The sequence below is a fragment of the Alligator mississippiensis genome, chromosome 9, assembly GCF_030867095.1.
Source record: "Alligator mississippiensis isolate rAllMis1 chromosome 9, rAllMis1, whole genome shotgun sequence".
NCBI classification, from domain to species: domain Eukaryota; kingdom Metazoa; phylum Chordata; order Crocodylia; family Alligatoridae; genus Alligator; species Alligator mississippiensis.
Window position 1 is genome coordinate 37,668,804 of NC_081832.1, and position 25,891 is coordinate 37,694,694.

At 42.6% G+C, this 25,891-nt stretch overlaps 1 protein-coding gene across 4 annotated transcripts in view; it reads right to left on the reverse strand.

Annotated features, from left to right (window-relative positions):
* Window positions 1–25,891, reverse strand: part of ERGIC3 (ERGIC and golgi 3) — a 67,292-nt gene that overhangs the window by 25,492 nt on the left and 15,909 nt on the right. For 2 of the 4 annotated variants that reach the window (XM_014598381.3, XM_059733322.1), the window contains exons 7-10: window positions 23,077–23,134; window positions 13,791–13,805; window positions 2,479–2,510; window positions 896–992 (exon numbers count right to left, since the gene is read on the reverse strand). In XM_014598381.3, the coding sequence (XP_014453867.1) occupies window positions 896–992; window positions 2,479–2,510; window positions 13,791–13,805; window positions 23,077–23,134 (202 nt within the window). The remainder of the gene's footprint in view (window positions 1–895; window positions 993–2,478; window positions 2,511–13,790; window positions 13,806–23,076; window positions 23,135–25,891) is intronic. The other 2 variants (XM_006266755.4, XM_019485561.2) reach the window with 2 other exon arrangements.

A 25,891-nucleotide genomic window follows, 5' to 3' on the forward strand; every position in this document is an offset into this window, starting at 1 on the left:
AAGTATTTATTTGCATTGTATGTTAAGCACCAATACTTTGATTTGGATGCCTCTGAACAAAATTAAATATAAACTGAAATGAGTAAAATAATCTGATATCCAAGTCTCTCTCTATTAAGAGATTCACCTTATCTCACCACTAATTGTGATTTAAATCAGTGTTGAATAGCAAGATATTGGGAAAAATACATTAATTTAATACTTGATCCCCAAAAGTGAGCATGGTAGCATATGCAGAAGGGTAACAAAATGGACTGTTCCAAACCAAGTTCCAGTCAGTACCTTTCATGGAAAATGTCTTCCTGGCCTAACCTTTTGCCTAAGCTATAAAGGCTTTAATAGTGGTGGCATAGGGAGATGGGTCTTCTCCAGCTATCTTAAAAAAATGATCAGCAATAGTTTAATTTAGAGGCAGGTTCTTAGTAACTGCTTGTCCATAGCTTCTCCACAATCATACACAATGGGTCTACAGCATAGGTAGGTTATACCTTGTTTGTACCTATCCCTGCATGTTGTGGTTATTTCATATTACACATTATAGCTAGACATATTTTTTCCAGCTCCACCCTCTATGTTGATGGTTTATATAAAGATGGCTTTGTGTCTTCTTCTGAGTTGCTATGAAGTGTCTTAGCATTTAACCAACAGATTAATTAAAAAAGATTACTGAAGTTCAAAATGCATGCAGGTCTGTCCCTCTTACAAGTATATGATCAACAACGGCCAGCAACATCAGGGAGAACACAAGTACCCTATGCACTTAGGCAGAAAGGTGTGGTCATTATTCTCAGAGTTCTCACTACAGCCTATCCCAGGTGCTTTGATTGTGCCATTGCTCTTGTAAAACCACACCGAAATAGCAATTTATAAAGAGATTTTCTTGTCAGGCCTGTACCTTGTTGTGCAATGACATCTGTTCCATCTAGAGGGTTCATGATGCCTGGATAATCCCTCCCAAATGAGAGATGTTTGATATAGTGCGTCATATTGATCTGAAATGGAAATATGGACACACTCAAACAACACAGCATCCACCCATAGTCAGGGCAAAGCCTCTAGGTTTAGCAAAACATTAGTTACTTTTCTGTACCTTTTGCTAAGAGGGCCTGTAATGTGTGACCACTTCCTTCCTTCCTCTGCACCTCCTAATGAGACATTCCAAAGCTTAGGGGTACACTGGGAGACTGAACACCCTTTTGTACACTGGAAGAATGCAAGCTACAGGAATTTTTCCCTCATTCTTATCCCCCGGCAGGAAATTCCCATAGTATGGGCATCCTCCTTCCCCCTATGAAGATTACTAGGTACAGTCTGTCATTCCCTCTTCTTCGCATAAGAGCACCCCCATGAAAATAGGCTCTGATGTGCTGATATCTCCTTTCCAGTGGAAGGCAAAAGGCCCGATTCAGAAGTAATTAGCAGCATAGTGGAATTCTATGCGTCTTCTCAAACTACTACCTGTTTAGCATAAGAGCCACTCATTTTTGCTATAAGCCTACTAATGACTTCCAACAGATGGGAATGTGGACAGCCTGCTGGCAATAGGACTTGTATTATTTTGGAAAATAATATGAATGTTGGTTAATGTTATTATGACATTTCTGCAACATGGAATGCCTCAGACAGAGTCATCAATGACTAAGTCTTAGTCACATTGCTCCTACTCTGTCAGAAGCTACAGAATAAACACCAGAAGCAATTATAGTCTAGTTGGACAAGTGGGTACAGAAAGAGGGATACCTTTGGTAGAAAAAAACAGTTTGGTCAGGTTAATTTGTAAGCAAGGGTGATAAGAGAATGGAAGATCCTCAAACAGGAGAAAAAAAGAGATGAAGTACTAAATACACTTTGAAAAACACAGGTATTTGAAAAAAGAGGAACAAAACACAAGCTTTAGGAATGAGTGGAGCTTTCTGACTGAAGGACCAGCCAAAGTCAAAGGCAACTGGTTATAGGCAAACATGAACTCCAAGTTCCAGAGGGAAGTCATGAGGAACAGGGTCTCAGAGAGAGGAATTGGAATTCTGAAAGAACACTGACTCAGATACAGAAGAACAGCTCGCAGTGGTGAAGAAATTATGGTAAGAAACAGTGTAGAACAATTTTCCCCCTAAATATGTGTATTATGCTTTAAAGTAATGAGTGGTTTTAGAATTTTTGGCAAAGTCAGCGTACTTCAACTACCTCATTCCTTGGAGAGGCAAACTGATTTAGAGCATCCAAAAAAGTTGGGTTTAAGTTGCTGGGGAGTCTGGGAGAGCCAAAAGCAGTTTCAGGGCCTAGAGCAGTTGGGCTGCAGGGTCTCAGCTTTCAGGAGAAGTTGCTAAATAGAAGATCTACATCTTGAGAATAAGGCAGAGGCAGTTTGGACTCTGCTCAAACTTAAAAGCCCATAGCTCCAATGTCTTGAGATCTAATCACGGCAGCTTGACTAGGGCTGTGACAGCTTCCACATATGTATGTTCTGGGAGTACTTACATTATCAAGTCCAAAGCTCTGTAGATCATGAACTGTAAGAGAAAACCAATTCATTAAAAAAGTCCAGACTATAAAACCCAGGACAAGATTTACCTCACAAGGCAGCTCCCATCATTTACAGGGCTGTCTAAAACAGCAGGGAAATAATCTATTTCATTCTTGCATGCAGTAAAGAATCTGGCAGAAAACAGCCCCCAAAATCCCCTCCCTGACATTTACTAATTATTTTCAGAAGGGAAAGTCACTTGAACTACAGATTCATTCAAATGAGAAATGTCAGGCTTTCCAGGAAATATGCTCATAGACTTCACATTTCTGGAAGTCAGTTGGGGAATTCCATTGATATCTCTGTTCATTTACCAAACTGCACCTGCATACCTTTATTTAGCTCCTTAGACTGCTACAGAGCAGGAAGGTACGACAGTCACAGAGATTCTATACTACTAACTGAAGACAGCATGATCCTACAGGAATGTAAAACCACCGCATGAAGCCATCAAATAGTGTTAACATGTCAGGAGCAAAGACCCCTCATCTGACTCTCCTTGAGGCAGCTCAGATGCAACACAGGGAAAACAAGCACCTTCATAGGCTGCCTTTACTTGGACTTTGGATACTCATATGCTGCTGACATGGTCTGAAATACTTTTATCATTGCAAGACCTGGGTACAAGACTTCCTTTCTCTGGGTTTCCTGCATACTTCAGCATCACACTACTGGGATAAATGCTCAACCACAATATTGTTTCTGACTCTGCCAATATGAAGCAAAATCAAACAGCTTCTGCCTGGTTGCTTTAGCTTTCTCTTCTAAAAATAAAAACTTCAGTCTTACAGTGGAAGTCTATGTCTAGATTTCAGCATCACCCTTATAAAACACATCTGTCAAGGGCCTGATTCCCCATAAAGCAGTTGGATGTAACAGGTTATGTCATCTCATGAAGTCTGAAAAGGCAGATGAGAATGTCCAGGAATTCAGGATTCACCTCTTACAATAGTGACAGAAAACAAATTCCAATTTAGTTCAAGAATACAGGTAGGAATTTCCAAAGAAGAATCAGGGAGTGTGGTACTCAAGTGTTACTGAATGTCAGTGGGACTTAGGGAGCCAGTTCCCTTAGGTTTCTTGGAGAATTCCAATCATTAAACTAATACAACTTCCCCTGCCGCTAAAATCTTACTTCAGAGAGTAAATTTTGAAAACTGTGGAAACTGCATGCTGCCTGCCTTGCATGTCATATAAGTTGGGGAAGTGTACCTTTGTATTACAACATGTAAGAAAGGCTTCAAAGCTAAAGAGGCTAATTTAAACTAGCGGAGCTCAACATTTTAGAGTTGCAGGCTGGGTACTTGTGATCTGGCTGCACTGCGGGTTAGCACTTCCCTCATTATGAGGGGGAAAGGAAAGTTGCTCATGTCAGAGGGAGTGGAGGGAGAAAATAGGAGAGGGGGAAAGGAAAAGTTTACCACCAGGTTTGGAGGGGATCAGCAGGAAGGTTCAGGGCAGGGAAGGGGGTGTGCTGTGCTAGTTGCTGTTGCCCCCTGTGCTATGCGCCAGTTTCAGTCACTTTGGGAGCTGGATCTGGCCTGTGAGCTATAGACTGAGCATCACTAGTTTAAACTAACTGGCCATTTTTTACTTTTGTTTAACAACGCATAATTTGAACAAACATGCATTTTTACTAACATGTTCCTACAAATCTGTGTCAATTTAAAACTTATTAAATGTAAAAATCTAACTTTATATAAAGTGAAGGCTGGAAATGTAAAACTTCAGACCAAAAGGTTGAAACCTGGCCCACCATCTTCCTTCTTATTGCCTTTGATTTAGATTCTAGAGGAAGGTTAAATCATTTGTGCCCAGCACCCAAAAATTAGGAACACATTAATAGTGCTCACATGTAAAATTTTGGTTTACGCAGGTTGCCCAATATCACATAGGCAGAGGAAGCAATGAGGCCCACTTCTCTTGTTTATTATTTACCATTTTAAAATACTTTGCATCTTTCTACGTTCACCTACTTCACACAAAACTTTAGATGAAAGAGGTAGGTGTCCAAAGGAGAATAATTAATTGATCACACAAACCTAAACCATCCCTTGAACAGGATGCTGTTCAGTGAACTGAGGAAAAATAGCAGATCATCATGTCATCAAAAACTGTATCATAATAAATAGACATTAGTGGGCATGGGCAATCTTAATAATGTTTTATTAATGCAATATTTTAGAATGACCATTTGATTATGTCTCTTAAAATAAAACATAGCCAATTGGTTTTTGTTCAACCTTTCTAAATTTTTTTCTGATAAAGTTAAATATTACTTTTCCCAACTTTTAGAAGTAATATCTTTAAAATATTGTTAAGCTATTTCTTTGATGATTAAGAATCTGTATCTAAATACATATTTGCTGTTAATTTGGAAATTATAAAGTTAATTGTGACTGAAAGTGTACAAATAAATTGAAAAGTGAATTCACCATCAAATGATATAAAATATACAATTTGCTGAATAAATATATCAAACTAATACTAGGCAGACAAGGTTCCTTGGGTGAATTTGATATCTTTTATTAGACCAACCTAATAAAAAATATCAAATTCACCCAAGGAACCTTGTCTGCCTATGTCCTTAGACCAATACGGCTACAACCTAAACTAATACTAGTGTACTTACAGTAAGAAGCACTAATTAAGATGTACATGAGATAGTTACGGTTGCAATTTAATTGTAAATACTTCCATCTATAGTATTCTAATTATAGTCTAGTCTGCAATTTTCATATATATTATTTGCATGCAACTCTGTATGACAAAATAGGATTTGTGCATCTGACTTCTAAAACTCTGTTGACGATTCAAGTGAGAAAAATGCTGTTTAGTTATCATGTGCTGGTAAGCAATACAGGAGATAGATATAGATACCTTTTCCTGAAACTGAATTGGTATTAATGGCCCATGAATAAAGCAATTCCACCCTGCTACCATTCACTCTTCCTCACTCAAGACCTATGCTAAATACAGATAGGAATGCAAGGTCTAGTGGAACTGGGTTTGGGGTAGGGTAGTGCTATTAAGAGGAGAGTCCTTGAAACAAAAGCCTGACTGGCCTTCTTTGGAGAGATGGGCACCTGCACAAGAAAGCAGTCTAAGAGAACAACACAAAAGGTTGTTGGAGAGGATGAGAGGGATCTTTGCTTCTAAAGAAATACAAACTTATTCTTCTTTTACTTTAAGCTAAGAACCTCTCTAAGCAGACTTTAAGTAATAGAGCTTATGCTAGCAGATGCATTTGTTGTTTATATTTAGCCTATTTTCCAGGCCAAATAAGGATCCTGTCTAAAGGAAGGTGCGCTGTAGACAGTAAAAACGGGCAACAGATAGGGAAACAGTGAGAGATCAAGGAAGAGTAGGTTACGGATGACCCAGAAAGGTAGCAGTCTAATATACCACCAAGGAAAGCCCAGTACTACTAAATGCTACATATGGGTACATGGCATAGAAGAACAAGCTAATATATTTCTAGTTGAAAAAAAAAAAATATATATGAAATAGTTTGTGACTATTTAAAGATCAGAGACTGTATTCTTGGACTCTTGCAAGTCACGGTTATACCAAGGGGGACTTAAAGCTTCCTGTACAGCTTCAACTGAAAATTTCTCTAGTATAGGCTATACCACACTTCTGGAAAACCTCTGACACCTGGAGCACTGCTCTGACACACCTGACTCTCTACTGTAATAGTGACTGACCATTAACTGAGAGCCCAGCTCACCCACTGCACCTCTGGCCAATTAAGGGATCCCTACACCCAAAGGGATGCCAAGCAGGAACTGTTGAATTACCATCTCAGCAGTTGTTTCATGTCTGTGGAGTGCGCATGTGGGCACCTCAAAGTGCACTGGATTGGGGGGGGGGGGGGAGGGGTGTCCACCCAGATCCTGGCAAAGCTACATGCCCCACTTCATCCTTTCCATCTGTGTCCTGACATCAGGCTGAAGAAGTGCTCCTTCAGGGAGAGGTTTTGGGGCCCAGCCAAGGTACCATTTGGTCACCCAAAGGCAGAAGAAGGACCCAGCCAGCCCGCAGGCTCTACAAAGCCAGCAAGCCTCTCTAGGTGAGGACTGCTCTAGAGCACCATTTAAGAGTGCATTTGGCAATGATCAAGGTATTTTTTTTTATGTTATTTTGGAATTTGGTAATGAGTTTGTTGGACAGGTGGGAGAGGAGTCGTGTGCATGTGGGGGGTGTGCATGTGGGGGGTGTGGAAGGGTGACAGCCACAATGCCCCTGTAGCAGAGGGGGGAGGGGGTGCAGGCTTGGAGATGTTGGGTGAGGGATCTCCCTTTGGATTCGGTGGGCTGGTAGGGAATAGAGGCATGGAAAAAGTTTCTTGTATTTGGATGCAAGTGGTAGCTGGGATTCATAGCTGGGACTGGGGGAAGGGTTTGCTTGTGTGGGGGTCTGGGCGGGGATGCAATGGCTGGGGAAGGGAAGAAGCTATAGTCCTTCGGATGTTATTTGGGGAATCCTCTCTACAAGGGATGTCTGTTTATTACAGGGGTGGTCAACCTGTAGTAGGTACGCTGCATGTGGCACAGGCAGCATCTGTGAGCAGCATGCTGCAGATCAAGGAGGGGACAGACAGCACAGTAGGAGATAAGGCAGGAAGCAGAAGGCAGAGCAGCAGTTTGCACAGAGGAAAGGGAACTGAAGTGGCATTCAGGGAGTGTGCATGGCTAGTTTGTGGCAAATCTGCCAAAAAGGTTGACCCCCCACTGGTTTACTGTAAGTTGCTCAGGAGAGGATGGGATATAAATCTAAAAATAGATAAAATAAACAATAATATCTGTGAGACTAAGTGGAAGCCTGTTCTGGAGGCCCAGGCAGTAAAAACAGTGACAGGTGAGTCCAGTGCCTTGGGGGGTTGAGCACCCCAATGACAGCAACCACCAAGGTGTACTTGTGAGGGATACCTTGCAAACCACTTCCAGAGACTCTGGGACAAAAGAGAGAGGGAAGATTGAGTAAAAAAGGGGACACATGTTGAACATGTGCACTTTCACCCAAATCTTTTTTTTTTAAACCAGTGCCTTCTGTTAAACACTGTCAATTGAAAATGAACTCTTGTGTGGCTCCCGCTGATGCAGGAGAGGTGGGGTGGCAGTGTCAAGTGGACCATGGGAAGGAAAGAGAACAAAGAATGGAACAGGGGCCTCTGTTTTAGGGACAACAAAGGGAGAAGCAGGGTCTACAACTGCACAGAGTGGTGAGGAGGGAAGGTCTGGCTTGTTGATTTTTGTTTTATGCTTTTTAACCAGAATTGGCTTCACTGGCCACGTCACCAAAAACAATTTTTGCCTAAGGCTTTCCTGACCCAGCTATGAAAAACGACACTTCTTAACAAGAACAGGTATCAGTAAACAGGCAACCAAAAATAATACACTTTCCAAAAACAAAGAACAAAAAACCCCAAAAAACTCCAAGCCAACCCAAAAGGAAGGAAAGGTGCTTATGGAGGGAGTTTGAAAGGGTAAAGGCATTACTCCTGTGGAGGCCCATAATCCACACCTTTCACAGAACACCTAAGGAAGATGGGGTGTTCAGCTAATAGCCCTCAAGCACAGAGGACCATGGGATCATGGCCCTATGCTCAGTGTTGGGCTCAAAGGAGCCTACCTCACTCAAGTGAGGGGTATCTTCTGCCTGTGTGTCCAATTATCTGAGTTCTCAGTGAACAACAGGGTCTTAGCAATAAGAAAGAAGGGCGCATGGGTCCCCTGAACTCTTGGGAATCTTGACTGGGGAGTAGGTGTAGGGGCTTGGGGAAGGGACTGTTGCCACCTGTGACTATAGGTGGGGGTAAGATGAAGAACTCCTGAACACAAGTTGCAAAGCCACCCTGTCAGCTCTCTCATTCCACCAGCCAGCTCTTTGCAGGGTAAGCTCAAAATGCCCTATGCTCCTCAGGTCTTGGATATTGCGCTAAGCCATTCTCCTGTGATGCCATTCCCTAGGTTCTGCCCCATGTACTCCCCTGGGTCCTTCCTAAAGACTTCCCTTCTGGAGGGATTTACCAGGGTTTTCCTGTAACCCCTTTCACTGGGTCAGGGACACAAAATGCTTTAGGGCCATTCAAGTGTTATGGAGGGGTGGAGCCCTGAAAGTCCTTGCCTATTTTTCCAGGAATCCTTCTGTTTTGCAAATGTGACCCTGCACTAGAGGCAGGAGCTGTTTGTCTGTGCTAGGCAGCACATCACTGTGCTTTACTGGAAGACATGGCCCTGGCAGACGACTCTGAATTGTAGAAGGGAAGAACAAACTATGACGGGTCCATGTGAAGTGTGCAATTATGATAACCACTTGTCAACTGAAGGGGAATGGCCAGGGAGCCACTGTACAATGGCAGCATTATCTCCAATACAGACACATCTCCATTACACAATCCATCAGAACTGGTCCCTCCTTGCCTAGGTTGGAAGATGGAAAGAAGGAGGATTGATGAGACTCAGGGGAAGATCCCATGCATGATGACTGAGTGCCAGGGAAACAGACACAGTTGAGGGGTGTCCTTCCTGTGCTCACATTGCTGCTGTGGGGTAGAAGTTCCTTTGTTAACCAATGTACAAGTAGAATGGCACACTCAGACTTAACCTGGGGCAGTGAGGCAGGATGTCTGCAGGAAGCATCTTGATAAACACATCTGAGATACTGGGAGGACTGCATGATAGCTGAGACAAAGACAGTGTTGCTAACACTGCAGCAGGCAAAAAGGGGAGTTTCTGCAGGCGGGTGTCAACTGCAATTCAGTGACTGCACTGAAGCAAGTCTGCGGTGGAATGGCCTGATAGAACATTGACAACATGGACCTGAAGGGCCTGGGCCGCCCCCTGTCAGTCTTGATGTCTGTCTCATTGATCTCACTTTCCTTTAGTGCAGGATAAAAAGAGCTCCATTTCCCCCCTAGCCAGGGGAAACTGGGAATCCTTGGAAAGGCCTTTGCTTTCCTGTGCCAGCTCCGGAGTCATCAGGGGTACTGGCTGTGTGTGGGCTTCCTTGACGAGGGTAGTATTAGTATTCATCCATGCCTTGTGAGAGGCAGGTGGTGTCCACAGAGAAGCGATGCTGAATCCCACCCCAGTCCCACACAAGAATGCACAACTCTGCAGACAACACAGACACAGCTGGCATCTCTGGCCCTCTTGTACCAGAGCTTCAGTATACTGTGGTCTGAGTGGTACTGTTGTCAGCTCCGGTTGCGACTCCAAGCAGACATTTTGGCAGCGATCAACCTAATTTGGTTGTTCTCTTTCTTGCCCCAAATAATAAACAGATGTCTCTTCTCTTCCAGTTGCTGGTGTACCAGGAAGATCTGCTAGAAGCAGATGGGGCGGGCAACATTGGTGGTAGCTGGCTCTTGGGTTGAAAAGGGTAATCAAACATGGTCTGAAGGGCTGATGCTGTAGACCTCATCTGTGCCACTGGTAAGTAGGAATGGCTTACAACCCTTCACACTGAACAATCCACTTGTGGACTCAGGTGTCCAAAGACTTAGCTGGGCCTCAATACTTGTCCCCCTCTGCTCTGGGGTCTCAACACACTCACCCCCTCTGCTCTGAAGCCTCCAAGGTCTTACACCCCTGTGGGGCTCAGGTGCCTGAAGAGGTGACTGGTCCTTGTGCCAGTCCCTGGGTGTGGGTAACCCACCAGGATGTGGGGGCTGGGGTTTTGAGGTGCCCCTCCTCGCCTTTCACCAGGAAGGTAACTGGCCTGGCATTTCTGAGGGACTGCCCCAACACGGACAGCCCCACCAAACCACCCATCCCTGGCAGGATGCAGTTTTCGGTCTTACCCAGGATCAATGCAGGCCTACCTGCCTTGGTCTTATCTCCTCCTCAGCTATGTGTTCTTCTTTTGGCCTACTGTCTCGCTGAGCCTCCTTCCCCTAGACAGTGATGCCCCTCATTGAAGGGACCTTCAGCCTCCTTAAGGACAGTTAGGGTGCCAGATAGTAAGGCTGTGTGAAGCTTTGGTTCTTGATTCAATTTGGCAGAGATTTGACCCGACTCGGTGACCAAATCTCCGAATCTGAATTGAATCAGAGGACCCTTTAACCTCTCCAAATCGAATCGGAACCCTCCGAATAGATTCAGTGATTTGGACATAAACATAGCTTTAAATGTTTTTTCTGTATACCTCTAGGTACCAGGCAGCTTGTGAATGCTGCGATGCTGGGGCGCATGGAGCATCCCACAGGAGCCTGGAGGGTCTCCCCAGCGTGCTCGGCTGCAGACCTGGAAGTGAACCAGAAGCACTTTCAGTCCACTTCCAGGTCTGCAGGGGAGTGTGCTGCCCCCTCCCCCACCCTGGCTCAGCAACTGGTGCCTCCTAGGTTTCGGGGAGCAACCGGGGTCCTCCTGTGGCTGATCGCTGAGCAGGCCCCTCTCCCCCCCTCCCGGCGGACCCGGAAGTGGACTGGAAGTACTTCCGGTCCACTTCCGGGTTTGCTGTTGAGCACGCGGAGGGCCCCCCCTGCACTCCTGTCGGACACTCCATCTGCCCCAGCATTGTAGCGTTCGCAAGCCGTGCTGGTACCTTGAGTTATGTAGTAAAAACATTTAAAGCTGTGTCTGTGTCCAAATTGCTGATTCTCCAAATCAGCATCAAATCTTCAGATTTAGATGCGCCTGAACTGAATCAGACAGTGATTCAAATCAACGAATCGAATCACTGTTCCTGATTCAGTCCGAATCTGAATCCGAATCAAATAGGGCCTGCTTTGCACACCCCTACCAGATAGCCCATCATGGCCCAGACCTGCCTCTTGCCTTGGGCTACATTGCCCTTCAGCCTTCTAGCCCTGGCCCTCTTGCATTGACTAGTTGGGGTGCTCTGGTCCCACAGCAGCCGAACTCCTTAGACAGCAGGAGACCCTTCCTGGGCCCATCATATAGCCCTCTCATTCTGAGTTTACTTAGAGCCCCAGAAGTCTTAATAACAGGGCTCTGCTCTCCATTGGGCTCACCTGAGCCCCAGGCCTCACCCCTGCCTCTTCTAATCAGGGACTTGCTTGGCCTCTGCATAGGCCTGCAAGCTCTCAGCCTCTTTTTGCAAGGCAGGCCTCCAGATGTTAGGCCCAAAACCTTTCCCTAGGGACCCAGGAACCTACTGGGCTCCCAGGAACCTCCTGCCATCTCCAATAGTTTCTCCCTTATATCACTATGTTGTGAGAGCATCAGCAGCTCAGCCAGGTGTCATTGCTCTCCAGCTGCTTGCAGCAAACTGCTGGCTCAGCCCTGTAGGCCTGGACCTAGAATGGCCGCCTCATCAGGACTGGCCTGCACCTGCCAGTTGCCTGTTCTCAGCCTTAAAGTGCTAGGCACACACCTTTCCTCTTAAAATGGCTAGTGGGGCAGCGGGGTGTCTCCCTGCTGCTCACCCTGCAGGCATGTCCCTGTAGCCTGCAGCAGCTCACTAAGTGGCAAGCATCCTAATGGTGCTCCACCACATGTATGTTTGTTCGTTCACATTTTAGAGTGGTATAAATATGTTTATATCACTACAGAACACTACAAATGTTACATCTATCAATACCCTTAATGGCAACTTCTCATTTACACTGCACTTCAGCTTTAAATTTTAGAACACTCTACCAAAGAACACTTCAGTAACCTCATTTTACAGGTGGTGTAACTGAGGCACAGAGATTCAGTGATTCTGTCAGGTCATAACCACAACTAATAGCTAGCAGCATCAGAATGTGAACCCAAGTATTAATGACGAGGTGCATGTCCCATAGCGTGGCCAGCTCCTTTTGTTACTTTGTGCCTTCAGATTCTGTGCATTCAAGTGATCATCCCTCTACTTAATACTTAAAAAGTTTGTGTCCAGCCCTGACCTTTAATGTAGACCTTTGAATATATCTTCTTGGATGACTTCCTACTGACTTCAAGACACTCATTTCTACATCTAGCTTCACCAAAACCTAATATTCTCTCTCAGTAATACATATAGACAGCATACCTCTTTCTCTGTTATGTAAACAGTACTCCACGTGTCCACCAAACTGTTATAACTAAGGTTTATTAGCATATACAGTACACATATTATCAGCCAAGGTGCTTAGAATTCTACTAGTGATTCATCTTGTGATAAACATGAAATTTGTACAAGACTAGCCCATACTGTAGCCATGGTTGTTCTACAGAAAAAAATGAACTGCAAAATTATTTACAGTGGAGACTATAAACCATTAAAAACCAAGGCAGAATAGATTGTGAAGTCACAACAGAAATCAGTGTCATTTGTTAAGAGCTTGCAGGATTCAGCAAAATGTACAGCCTCTGGGATGTTTAGGATACTGAATCTAAGCCAGCTACCTCAATACTGGGGTGAGGCAGAATGGGCCCCCACTATTCTAGTCTCCCATATTGCTTAAAGGAGTCCAATCATGATTTAACACTCTTTTTCCTTGTCCACCAGAAGGCAATTGGTTCCTTCTTGAAACTGTCAACAAGTAACTGTTCAAGGGTGGCTTTTTCCACACTAAGAGAAAGAATATTTTCATGATATTATGAAAAGTCATACAATTCTCTCTCCACAAGCACTTAAGTATGTTCGAGATCTTCCCGTGCTGTGTGCAAGTTACTCAAAAACTAACATAGAACACATGTATCAGCTCACTCAGGCAAGCACGAGAGCCTAGATTTTTAGCTCTGAAGAAACCAACTTCTACATAAACCAGTTTTAATTTAAAACCTGAAAATAAACTCCATGGTTTACAACATGATAGAAGATCCACTCCAGATCAGTCACGTGCTAGAAGGCTTGCCAAAGGAACACCTGAAGAAAATTTTCTGGACAGTGCTATGTAGGCGTACAAACTAGATGACCTTCCTTTCCATCCTTAAAAAACTGAGCCCAACCCTTCCAAATGTAACTATGCGCCTCATTCAATAATTCTACCCGAATAAAAAAACCCCCAAACAATCACAAGTATACTGTCCATAATACAGAAATATTAAAGTAATCTAGGCCAGCGGTTCTCAGTTTTTTCCATACCATGAGCCCATTTACAACAGAAGAAAGTTTGGGAATCTTTCTCCAATCTAGTCATAAAAAAAAGAAAAAAGAATGGTTAAGCCTTTTGAAACCAATTTGCAAATCCCAGGCTGAGAACCTATGGTCTAGGACAATACCCTATGGGAACTCCCACAGGGGATTTATGGGAATAGCAGGAAAATAAGTGAAATTAACTCTGCAGGGAACAGTACCGGAAAAAGTAATATTAATATATATATATATCACTTACTCTCAACAGCGTGAACTGCAAAAATGAGCAGAATTAGGGAGAAAGAGAGAAAAACATTCAGATCTTTATAATGAGAAACACAGAATAAGACAAAGCAGCATTTAAAACTGGCACCTTTTAAAAGAGGAAGAGTAATCACTGCTAACATAATACTTTCACATGACCCAAAGAACACATGGCTGCTAACATTCCTAATACACAGATTAGCTATAAAGTTTTAGAAAAGAGTACAGGAGAGGGGATAAATACCAAAAATTAACTGTTAAAAGGAGAAATAAAATGTGATGCCTATACTGTAATGCTGTTACAAACACTGAGGAAGAGTATAAATGACTATTGCTGGTTACTCATAAGACATTTATACTCTGTCTCAGAATGGCTCATTGATCTTTTCCCAAATCATTGGTTCTAATAAGTACCATGCCCTGAAGTAAGCCAAGAAGAATCTGAAAATAATGTACACTTTGTACTAACATCCAAGCTGTGAGGTTTGTGTGAAAATACATGATCAATGTCTGTACTAAATATACCATGCTCAGGAATTACACACATAGCATACTTTATTTATATGCATAGTCTGGGACTGAAAAAAGGCTGTGCATTTACTCAGGCTCAATGTAAAAAAAACAAAACGTGTTCAATTAGTATAAGAACAGTCTAGTTAAGTTTTCTGCACTTCACTGGGTGCACCTTCATGAGACACTACAGTTGCCTAATTAGCTCCACAGTAAAGTGTCACCAACTACCCGAGCAGTGCTATTAGGCCAGAGTAAACAACTTAACTCTGCCATAGGATAGTACTACCCAACACAAGTACTATTCTATGGTGGAGTTATTTACTCCACCACAATGCATGTGCAGACAGTGATGGGCTGGCTAGGGCACAAGGATGTTACAGTGCACAGCTGCTTGCCTGCTAGCCCTGTACTATAGAATGCTTGTGCCCCAGCCAGCCCCCTCCGCAGTACGTTGAGCCAGGCAGGAGCAGCCCCCGGTTGGCAGGCTTGCCTGCCCTGGCTCAATATTCTGTGGTCCCTGGCACATCTGTAAATGCTGTGCCCAGGAGCAATAAACTCCGGTGCAAATTAATTGAATGTGTTGACATGCCCATTAAAGCTTATCTTCCTCAGTGTTGCTTCATGCCTCTAATTAGTCCAATGAGTCACCTTGAAATTGACAAGACCTACATAGCTCAGGGCTGTTTTAGAAGCCCTGAAACTGACTCTTTGTAAGTTTCACTAATTACGCAGTTAAAGAAAGTACAAAGGTTACAAAGGAGATGGTGAGAATGAAAGATGGCATGCAACTGGTATGCAATTAAACAGTATATGTACTTAACTTTACTCAGATATCCAGAGTTTTGGTCTTTTTTTTTTTTTTTACAGTGTATGCAACAGGTAACAGATTGCCACTGACAATGTTATAAGCAGGAACCTAGGAGATGGAGAACCAGGACTTGGGGACTGTCTGGGCATGCCAACTGGTAATGCATGGCGGTGGGGGAGGAAATTGGGGGGGGGGGGGGGGGTGTCATGTGCCCCTCCAGGTTTCTGTGCTGACAGTTGGGTGCAGGGCTGCAGCCTGGCTGGACTGGCAACAGGTAGGAACTGCCTCTGCGACCCACCAGTAGCAGGGAATGGGGAGGAGTGAGAGGGGCTGGGGGAGGAGCGGGTCCAGGCCCGAGATCGGGGTGGAGGGCCACTCCTCCCTCCCCCACTGTGTTGGGCTGGCTTCTCCCCACCCCTCAGGCCTGCTCCCCCACCCCATGTAAGGTCTGCTCCTCCCCCCACCGTCGGCTCATGCAACGACAGAAGGGGGGAGGGGCAGCCCAAGGCCAGTGCTGGTGGCCTCCCCCTGAGGTGTCCCAACCCCACTCCGCCTTGTGCTGCCACCACCTCCAAGGAGTGCCGGGGGGGTCCCCCCCTCAGGCCAGCTCCGGTGGCCTTGCACCCCCCACCCCTTGTCACCATCGCCACCTGCAGGGAGTAGGGCAGAGGGGGCGAGGCTGGCACTGCTGGCCTCATACCACCTATTTCACCCACTCCAGGGAGCAGGGTGGGGGAGCGTGGGGGGGCAAGGCCAGCTGTGTTGGCCTCATCCCCCCCCCCCCCCCGCCCCCCACCATCATGGCAATGCTCCGCCACCTCCTGTCCCAGCACTCTGATTGGTTGTTTCAGTTAGCCAATCACTGCAAATAAAGCATTATGGACAGACAGACAGATTAAGGCTTTTATAATGTTAATTATTGTGGCACAATAGGCTTCCAAATTGCTTTAAAACCTGTAAATATGTCAATAAAAAATTGAGCTCAACTGATATGTATGGTGTTTAATTTTAGTTGAGGAAAAACTTGGAAGTTTTTTGGCTGATCACCAAGCTGAGGGATCGTGGGGGTGGGGCCCAGCCGGGTGGGGGAGCCAAGGCCGCTCCCCCAGCCCATCCAGTCCGTGGCGCAGCTTTGGAATCATGGCAATGCTCCCCCATGTTTGGAGCACTAAATTGGTTGTTTCTGTCAGCCAATCAGAGTGCAAATCAAGTGTTACGGACAGACAGACTTAAGCTTTTATAATATTAGAATATATTAAGGCAAGTCAGGAGCTAGCCACCCCTTTTTCTGCTATACATGTTAAAAGTTCTTTGGGCATAAACATTTTTAGAACACAAACTTACTAGAGAACCTATCAAAGGCTATGTTTGTAGGAGCCAGATATTTTCTAGACAGGTAGGAAAACCTATGGTTGGGTTGCTACAAGGAATCTGAGGGAGATTTGGAAAGTCAAACAGAATCATAGAAAATTAGGGTTGGAAGGGACCTCTGGAGGTCATCTAGTCCAACCCCCTGCTCAATGCAGGATCATCCCCAGCTAGATCATCCCAGGCAAGGCTTTGTCTAGCCGGGTCTTGAAAACCTCCAAGGATGGAGATTCCATGAGGATGGATAAAGCTCCCTTCTATGTAGATAAATGCAGTCTATTTCAGGTGATGTTTTCCTATAGGCTAGCTTTGCTTGAGAGACTAAACTGCATTACCTAAACCTTTTCTTAACAATAGCTGCTTCAAAGGGTGAATTTTCTCAGTTTTACTCAAGGAATCTGGTGTTTCAACATAAACACAATGTATACCATCTTTATAAAAAGCGATACAAAGTGTCCAGATGCGGACTGGCCAGCAAAATTCTACAGCTTGAAGGGCAATTTTAGCTGCACTGCATTTATTTGTCATAGTGGTTTTCTTCTGGCATTTTCTGGATTATGAAAAAAAAAAAAAAAAATCAACACAAGACCCTAAGAATGCCATAGTGAGCCACACCAAAGGTTTATTGGCTTCAATCTCCAAATGTGGCAAAGAGTGAATAGTTTAGAGCAGAGGTTCTCAAACTGTGGTCTGCGGACCACCATTCGTCCGTGAGCTCCATTCAGGTGTCCGCAGAAAGGTTGAAGAACAATTGAGAATATCTATAGAACATAATAAAAGTTTATTAAGTGGTCCACTGAGACCCTCAGCAATTTTCAAGTGGTCTGTGAAAAAAACATTTGAGAACTACTGGTTTAGAGAAAGAGTTTAAGAAAAAAAAAAAAGAGTGAGCCATCCTTTGCTCTACTGTCCCAGTTATCAGCATTCATAATTAGGAAGATCCTGAGCCTGAGGTTACATTCCTGACTTATGTTTAATAGCCTCCGGTTAAATATTTCTAATCTCTTTTTGAACCAAAATTTACTACTGAATTCCATGATATCTTTATAGTATAAGAGTGATGTTGTAGCTGGGATGGTCCAGAGATTATGCAAAAGGTAAGGATTTTTTTAGGGTGATAACTTTTCTCTCTCTCACCTGAGGAAGAATGTCTTGCATTTGAAAGCTTGTCTAACTTTATCCCAGGCAGATAAAGAAGATATCATCCTAAGAAATCCTTGCCTCTTGTACAATATCCTGAGACAGAGTATACTGTAATTTAATTTCAGTAAGTTTTAAACATGCCACCTGATAATTTTTTTTTTTTTGCTTGCCCTCTAATTCTCATACTATGAGACTCGCTTTTTCCATATGACCTTATAAACATCTATCATATCCCTATCAGTCATCTTTTGCCCATGCTGATCAAATTTAGGTTAAATTTAACCAATTCATGTTAACTAAGTCTGACCTAAATTCACACTTTTTCCCTAGTCAAGAGAAAGGCTTTGATATTCTTCAGTTTAGTGGAAGAATCCAAGTTCACAAATGCGACACATGGGATAAATTCCTACAAAAGAAGACCGTTTCCACCCCATAACCTATGCCTTTTATGTAATGAGACCAGCTCAGGAAAGTGTTGCCAGATCTCAACTACATTACAGGTACTACAATCTGTAAGAGGATTAATCTGAAAAAGTGTGCTTTGGGGACAAGGGAGGTACATACAGAAACACAACATACATGTAAAGAGGAGAAAATATGCTTCATACAAAAAATAATATCTAAACAAGAAATAAAACATCCCAGATGGAGGGAAGACCTCCTTCCAGGCCTCGACTGCCCCCAGCGGCAAGTGTGTGAAGTAAGTAAGGGGACCTAACGGATGGTCTACGTATAAACTCATGCTAAGTATTGAAACTGACATACGGGCTGTGTACATGCATTCAGAACTCTCCCAGATTTGTTTTACTGAGACAAAAAATGACCCGTACAGAAACTAAAACAGAGAAGAAAAAAGCCTGCAGTGCAGATGGACAGTGAGCTGCCAGAGGTCCCTAGAGTAGACAGCCTAAAGAACTCTACAGGCGTTTTTTTCCTATGAGTGTAGGCAGAGATCCTCAGGGCCAGGGAAGGTAGAGGCAGGTAGAGGACTCTCAGGTTGTGCAGAGTCCTCCAGCTTTCTCCTCCCCTGCACTGTATTCCAGCCCAGCTGTGCCTGGGCAGGCAGAATGCTTGTATGCTTCCAGGCACCCAAGTGCTGCAGTGTGATTCAGGCAGGGAACAAGCCAGAAGCAGAACATACTTCCTAAGTGCTTCAGTGCTGGGCTTTTCCACCCTGAAGCACTCAGGGGGCATGGTTCTTCTCTCTGCTTAGCTGGGACTGACACACTCTCTCCCCCACTGTGGGAGAGGGAGAGAGAAAGCAGCAAAGCACACTGGCTACCTGTACAGAAGTTTTATCTCCTGAGAGAGATTCTCCAGGCAGTCACTTCCCCTCAGGTTGTCCCTAAGTTATTTTTTTCCCCACAGCGGCCACATTTAGTCTGCGAGAAAAGTTACAAATGTCTGCATACTTGTGGGACTCTCCCCAGAGAAACTGAATGTTGTCCAAGGCCTCAGTTACTTTGGTTCTGGCTTGCATGCTGGCAAGCCCTAAGTCTTTTATTACCCTTCATCCTATTTTCTGGAAAAGAAATTACAATCAGGTTCTAGAGAGGAGAGATGTTACAGCAGCTCACCAAAAGTTGTGCCAGTCAACACCAACTACACAGCACAGAAAAGAAGTCAGCCAGATCTGAGCTTGGGCTCAAATTAACAAACGGCTTCTTAATTTGCGCCTTTCCTATGACTTTGTTTTCATGAAGGAAAAATAAAGTAGGGCTGGAAGGCATCCCACAAGGTCATCTAGTCCAGCCTCCTCCTCAAGGCAGGATCATCCCTGACTAAAACAGCCTGGTCAAGTGTCTGTCTAACCTGCTCCTGAAAATTTTCAGGCAGCCTGTTCTAGTGCTTAACCACCCTCATAGTCAGAAAGTTTTTCCTCATCTCCAATCTAAATTTCTTCTGCTGAAGTTTGAAGCCATTACTCCTAGTCCTGTTCCCTACAGCCACAGAGAAAAGTCTAATTCTATATTCTTTATACTTGACTTTCAGATATCTGAAGAATTACCAATTCTACCCTCTTGTCTTCTCTTCTCCAAACTAAATAGACCTAGTTCTTTCACAGCCTTTCCTCATAAGTTACATTTTCCAGGCCTCTAATAATTTTTTTTGGCTTCCCACTGGACTCTTTCCAATCTGTAGAACATTTCTGGAGAACAGCAACCGGTAAAAAACCTCAAGTTAAGGGCATAGTATTAATGAAAGAAACAAAAGCCCTGGCCCTTGAAATAAGGATTTATTACATCCTCAAACTTTGGAGGCCACTGATAAGTAGAAGTGTAGCCTGAACTCTAAGCAGAAGCTTTACAAATGGGAAACACTTTGAAGTAAGCCACAGTGAAGTTTAGTGGAATGGGCTGCCAGTCTGATACTGAATTTTCTACCAGTCCACAGCAGAGCTGGATATATAATAAGCTATTCATTTAGGTAACCTCTGAGCATGATTCTCTTCCAGAGTTCAGTACAATTAGGCTTTTATCCCAAATGGCTGCGTCTTCTCCAAGTAATATCAGAGAACTTGTATGACTTCTTATCTGAGAAGGCTGACCTCCATAGGAAAATTATATGGTTTCAGGGAAACAAACAAACACTGGTAGAAGAGCAAACTTATCCAAGTGAAACTAAAATCACCTTCAGCAAGAACTGAGGATGAGGACATAGAGCTATACTGTGTCTTTGAAGCAGCCCAGAGCACTCACTTCATTCAGTTTTAATGTGGGAATTAATAATTTGATCATTACGAGGTAGGTCCAAGAAACATGACTAGCAAGTAGTTGGTGAGTACAGGGGAAGTAGGTCTTTGCAAATCACTTCATAACAGAAGTTCTGCAACTGGCTACACTTACAAGGATGGCTAACCTAGAAAGCTTCAAGGGTGGCTACACTTAGTGGGCAAAATGTCTGAGACTATTGTGGGACTCAATGAACTGACTTACGAGAGAGACAAGTACCTAGAGTAGTGCTTCCCAACCTTTTCCGCCCATGAAGTTCATAGGCTCATCTACGAAAGATGTTTTGTAAATTCCCTTTGAGGATTAGAACTGAGAGGTAATTGGGTATTTTGGTCTTTGATAGATTTCTGGTGTGCATAATTCTGGTGCGCAGTTGTTGTTTGGTTTCTCCTACATATAATTTGAAGTGAAGTTCATATGACAAGCCTATGAATTTCACTTCATCAACCTAATGAATACTGAAAACCATGGACTCAATATAGACATTGAATTTATGACATATTACAACCTGTCTGACATCTGATTCACATGGTACCTGCCTGACCTGACCCCTTACATTCCTTCTCCCCCACCCCTTTTCTCCTCTCTCCTCCCCCACTTAGCTCTGTCTCCTTTTTCTTCCTGGTTCTCTACCATTTTTTTATTGTTAGCCTCTTTTTTACCTTGTATCATTACCTCTGCAGTTTTTCCTTTGGCCTTTTTGTCCGGTTTTCTTCCCCTGCTTTACCTTTTGTTTTCCAACGTCTATCCTTTTATATTTTCACTGACATCCTGTCACACTTTTAGCTTCTCTCATTCCTGCTTTCCTGATCTCCAACTATTCCCCTTTTCACAGACTGCCTCTTTTTCACCTTGAATTTTATCTCTGTTACCTCCCTCTGACTTTTTTCCCCCCTGCTCTCTTCCTCCTCCCTGCTTTTCCTTTTGTCTTGCTTATCTCTACCCATTTACATTTTCACTGACATCCCTCCACACATTTAGCTTCTCTCATTCCTTGGAGTCTCAGACCAGGAGTAACTCCCCATGCAGTCATAAAGGGTGACTGCACCTGAAAGCTTGCCAAGAACTTTTTTCCAACTACTCAGTTGGTCTAATAAAAGATATCACATCGACCCAAAGAACCTTGCCTGCCAATGTCCTTAGACCAACACAGTTACAATCAAAAACCCAGCAACATGCCATTCTGTATGCACCCAAGGAATGCTATTTTGAACAGCAAAACTTGGGTAAGTTGGAAACTAGTATGTGGTGAACCCCAGCCACAACAAATCACCATATTGCTGGCAAATAGTTAGAGACTGCATCTGTTAACTTGTTTTTAAGTTGATTGACGTTCAGTCTAAATTTAAGAATATGCAGTGACTCAACTAGCAGATTAGAAAGGAAATTCTACAGTGATAAAGCACCAGAATCCTTTCTCTGACATTTCAGGATTGGTTCAGAGAACTTGACTTTTGAGTTAGGTATGTGCACAAGGCAGCTGCACAAGCTCTCAGCCGCTCTGTCAAGATGTGGAATTCCATTTCTGATACCACAGTTGAATTTTGCAGAACCAGAATAGGCCACCATTTCTTTTCTTTTTTTTTTTTTTTTTTTTTTAAAGACTCATCCTTTAAAAGGTGTTGGAAACTTATAAACCCCCTTTCCACTCAAAAGTCTTTTTGAAAAGTGAAAGGTGTGTTTGCATACAGCATCACATAGAACTAAATATTATAACATCTCATCCCACACCTTCATATTACAGTCAAAAGTACCCATTTTCATAATTTATCCTCTATGTACAGTCGATAACTACAGAACCTTTTCCAAACTTCTGTTATAAGCCATGGAAACTACTACATTAATTCCACTCTCCCTAGGCAGAGTAGAGACATTTGTCATCTTACTCATCCTCTTGCCACGGGTCTACAACCTTACTAACCCCTTAAAATCAGAGTTGCAGAGTTTATGCTCATACCCAATACAAAGAGAAGGAACTGAAACAGGCAAACAAGGTACTTATTAATTTATATGAATATTGAAAATTTGTAAATATGGATTTGTATAGGTTGCATTCTGGTTTGCTGCAAAGAGCAACAAGATAGTGTTAAAAGGTGTAAAATGTTAATCCCAAATTCCAGGTTTCAAATACAGAGGTTTAAATTGTGAAATACTTATGCAGCTTAAAAACAGCAGGAAGTTTCAGTTTTAGTAACTTAAAGGGCACTTTTTAAAGAAATATATATCAAATATATAAATATATATACAATTCAAACATTTTATGCCCCAGAAATAAAACGCATGCTTTGTGAACAGATTAATACTGAAGGAAACCATTGCAACACTTCTTTAAAAAAGCTTGAATTGATTAAAATAATCACTGCAATGTTTTTAGACTCAACACTACTGGAGGATGATTTATAGCTGGGTAACAGTGTCCCATGAAGTAAGAGAACCTGTCTGCCTATTATAACGTTTCCTCCTTGGCCTCTCTTTTTCCTGTATGATTTCTTTTATCCCAAAGGCAGCTGAGATGCTTGCAACAACATTTCTCTACTTGCTTATGATGGTTTTACACTTTTACCATGGCATACTTTCCAGTTCCTCCCCTGTGTAAGTTAAAGAATTGCACTATACTGATGAGTTTTACTTATGTGAATCCTGAAGGAAAATGATGAAAGGGAACCACAAACATGATAGGAAGTCAAGAGGCCACAGGAAAAATCAAAATACTTTACCATGAACATGAGACTGCTGAAAGCTCTTTCCTGGTGCAAAGTGAAAGTTCCCAGCTACCTGAAGGAAACAGTCACTATTCATTATAAGGCTCCTTATGTATATAACAAGTCAAACAATAACATTTACTGTATCATTTTTAAAGGTGTATGCCCTCCCTCCCATGGTTGTTTCCATGCTGTCAGCCAGAAATGAATCTGCTCTTCCCCAAAGAACCCTCATTTGGAAAATAAAACTAGCACTACTAGTCAGAAATCTGTAAAGGACATATGTGAAACACCCAACACGCAGGCTACTGTTTCAAACATTTATGCATTCATTTTCTACCCTTTATGGATAACCTTTAAAGTTCAAACAAATGAAACCAATGCAGTGTAGGTTTGAATCTGAAGTCAAAAACAATACCTCTGATAGAAATAAACATCCCAATCCCTCCTTGATCTCACTGGAATATTATTACTGATAGGCAAAACTTTATGTACATATCAACACTAACTACTGCAATATTGATCATTTTAGCGGACAAGACAATGGGAAAGAAGCAGGAATGACATTTAGAGGGGTGGTAACTGACAACTGCTGCAGGGAAGGTGAAAATAGGCTCAACAGAAAAGGAACAGAGTAAAACAGGGTGGATAAAATCAATGATTAAAAAAAAAATTGGTTTTAAAATCATCAATAAAATACTAAATGTCTCTCTCATTTAAAAAATTAGTTACAATTAAATCTCAACACAAACATGCTAAATCTATACTTACAGTCTCATAAAAATGAATTAATGGCTGTCACACACACACAAATTGAGCTACCTACCAAACAAACATGGACATTCATTTCAGTTTTTCATCTCATGAAAATGGCTCTAGTCTGTCTGTCCAGCTTAACTAGCAGCTCTTGTTTCTTGAAAATTCTGGGTTTTCAGTTTCTGTTTCTCAGCAGACTAAGTCACATGTGCAAAGACACAGGTTGGATAGGATTGTTGTTGTTCTGTGTTTATGTGGTGGTGGAGCTGGGCCAAGCAAGACAGAAGAGTTAGTTAAGACACTGTGTTAAAGACAGAGACAATATAGGAAAGGACGGAGGCAGAGTAGAAAGGAACAGCAGAATGGACTGGAAAGAAAAAGGGAAGACATTATTCAGTAGTACGCAAACAGCTTCCTATATTCCCCAACACTTTTGCCACAGAAAAACTGTCATGGCTTCTGGGTGTAAGACAGACCCTATCTGGGAATATTTTGAAGAAATTCCTTCCCTGGGTAAAAAAGGAAAATGTGTCAAGTGTAAGCAGTGCAAGAAGAAGATGCAACGCCTACTTGCAAGAATGAAACATCATAATGAAAACTGATTATTGGGAGAAAATGATGTGGATGAAGATGTGGATGTGTCAGAAGAACAATGTGGATCAATTGGTTAGTAAATTAAATCTTTCACTTTGCAATGCATTATTCTTCAAGACTCTCCCTATGCCGTTTAATATAAGTGTGATTTAACAAGGAAATTCCCAAGCTGTTTGCTATGTTGGATGTTGCCAGAAAAAAAAGTTTATCTTAGCTAATCCTTATGACTTGTTTAATTAGTAAACTAGGTTTAGAATCTATCACCCAAGTTTACGGTACAGAAAGCTGCAGTAAGAGAAATCTCGAGTTGCCAGTTGCCACTGGGTGTCATTTTCTTATTTTATATTACATAATACATGCCCCTTATTTTGGAACATCATGGCCCCAGACCATAATGCTGATGACATATGTCTATTCCCTATTTTACTTCAGTGTAACTCAGTTTTCCCAAGGGAACCCCATCCTATACTTATTTTCTCAAAAAACAAAAGTGCCAGTGAGTTCAATGAGGCTTACTCCAAAAATTAAGACCATTCTAACAGCAGTCAATCTTAGCTTTTTTGGTAATTTGGAATTGGATCTGCACCTTTCTGAAAAAATTTAATTGATTAACTGAGTAACAGTGAGAACTGAGAAGAATGACTATTCAAAAATCATTTTTGTTTCAGGATCCCATTTAAGCATAAGAGACTTTGACTGTCTATCTGCAACAACTTCAGAGTCATCCGTTGGTACTTTTAGCAGGAGTGTTGCAACTAAACATATTTCAGATGACAAAGTATCAGTAGCAAGCAAAAGATTTCAGTCATCCAGTAAAACCACCACCATGGATGGGTTTGGTAGTAAAGACCAGCAAATACCAACAAGACACTACAGATGAAAAAAATGATTGGTTCATTTATGCCACAAATTCTCCTTTTCGTATTGTTAATAATAAAACACTTCACTGACATGGTTGAGTCCTTATGACCAGGCTACACTCCATCTGGTAGAGCAGACATTGGTGGAAAGTTGGTAGATATTGTGTATGAGAAGGAACTTGAACAGCGTGCAAGAAATACTGAGGGGAAATTTGCCACATTAACCTTGGATGGGTGGAGCAACGTACACAATGATCCAGTAATACGTGCCTGTGTGACAACAGAAGATGGGGTTGCATATCTTTCAGAAACAATAGATACATCAGGAAATGCCCACAGCAGAATATTTAAAAGAAGTGGCAGTGAAAGCTGTAATAAACTGTGAACAAAAATTCAACTGGAATTTGTGCAATTTTGTCACAGACAATGCTGCAAACGTGGCAAAGATGAGAAGACACTTAGAAGAAGAAATGGAAGGATGCTCCTTAAAAACATATGGCTGCCGTGCCCATTTAATGCATCTTTTAGCCAAAGACTTAAATACTTCTCCAGGAATAAAAGAAAATGTTGTTGAAGTCGCAAAATACTTCCATAACAACCATTTTTTTTCAGCTTCACTG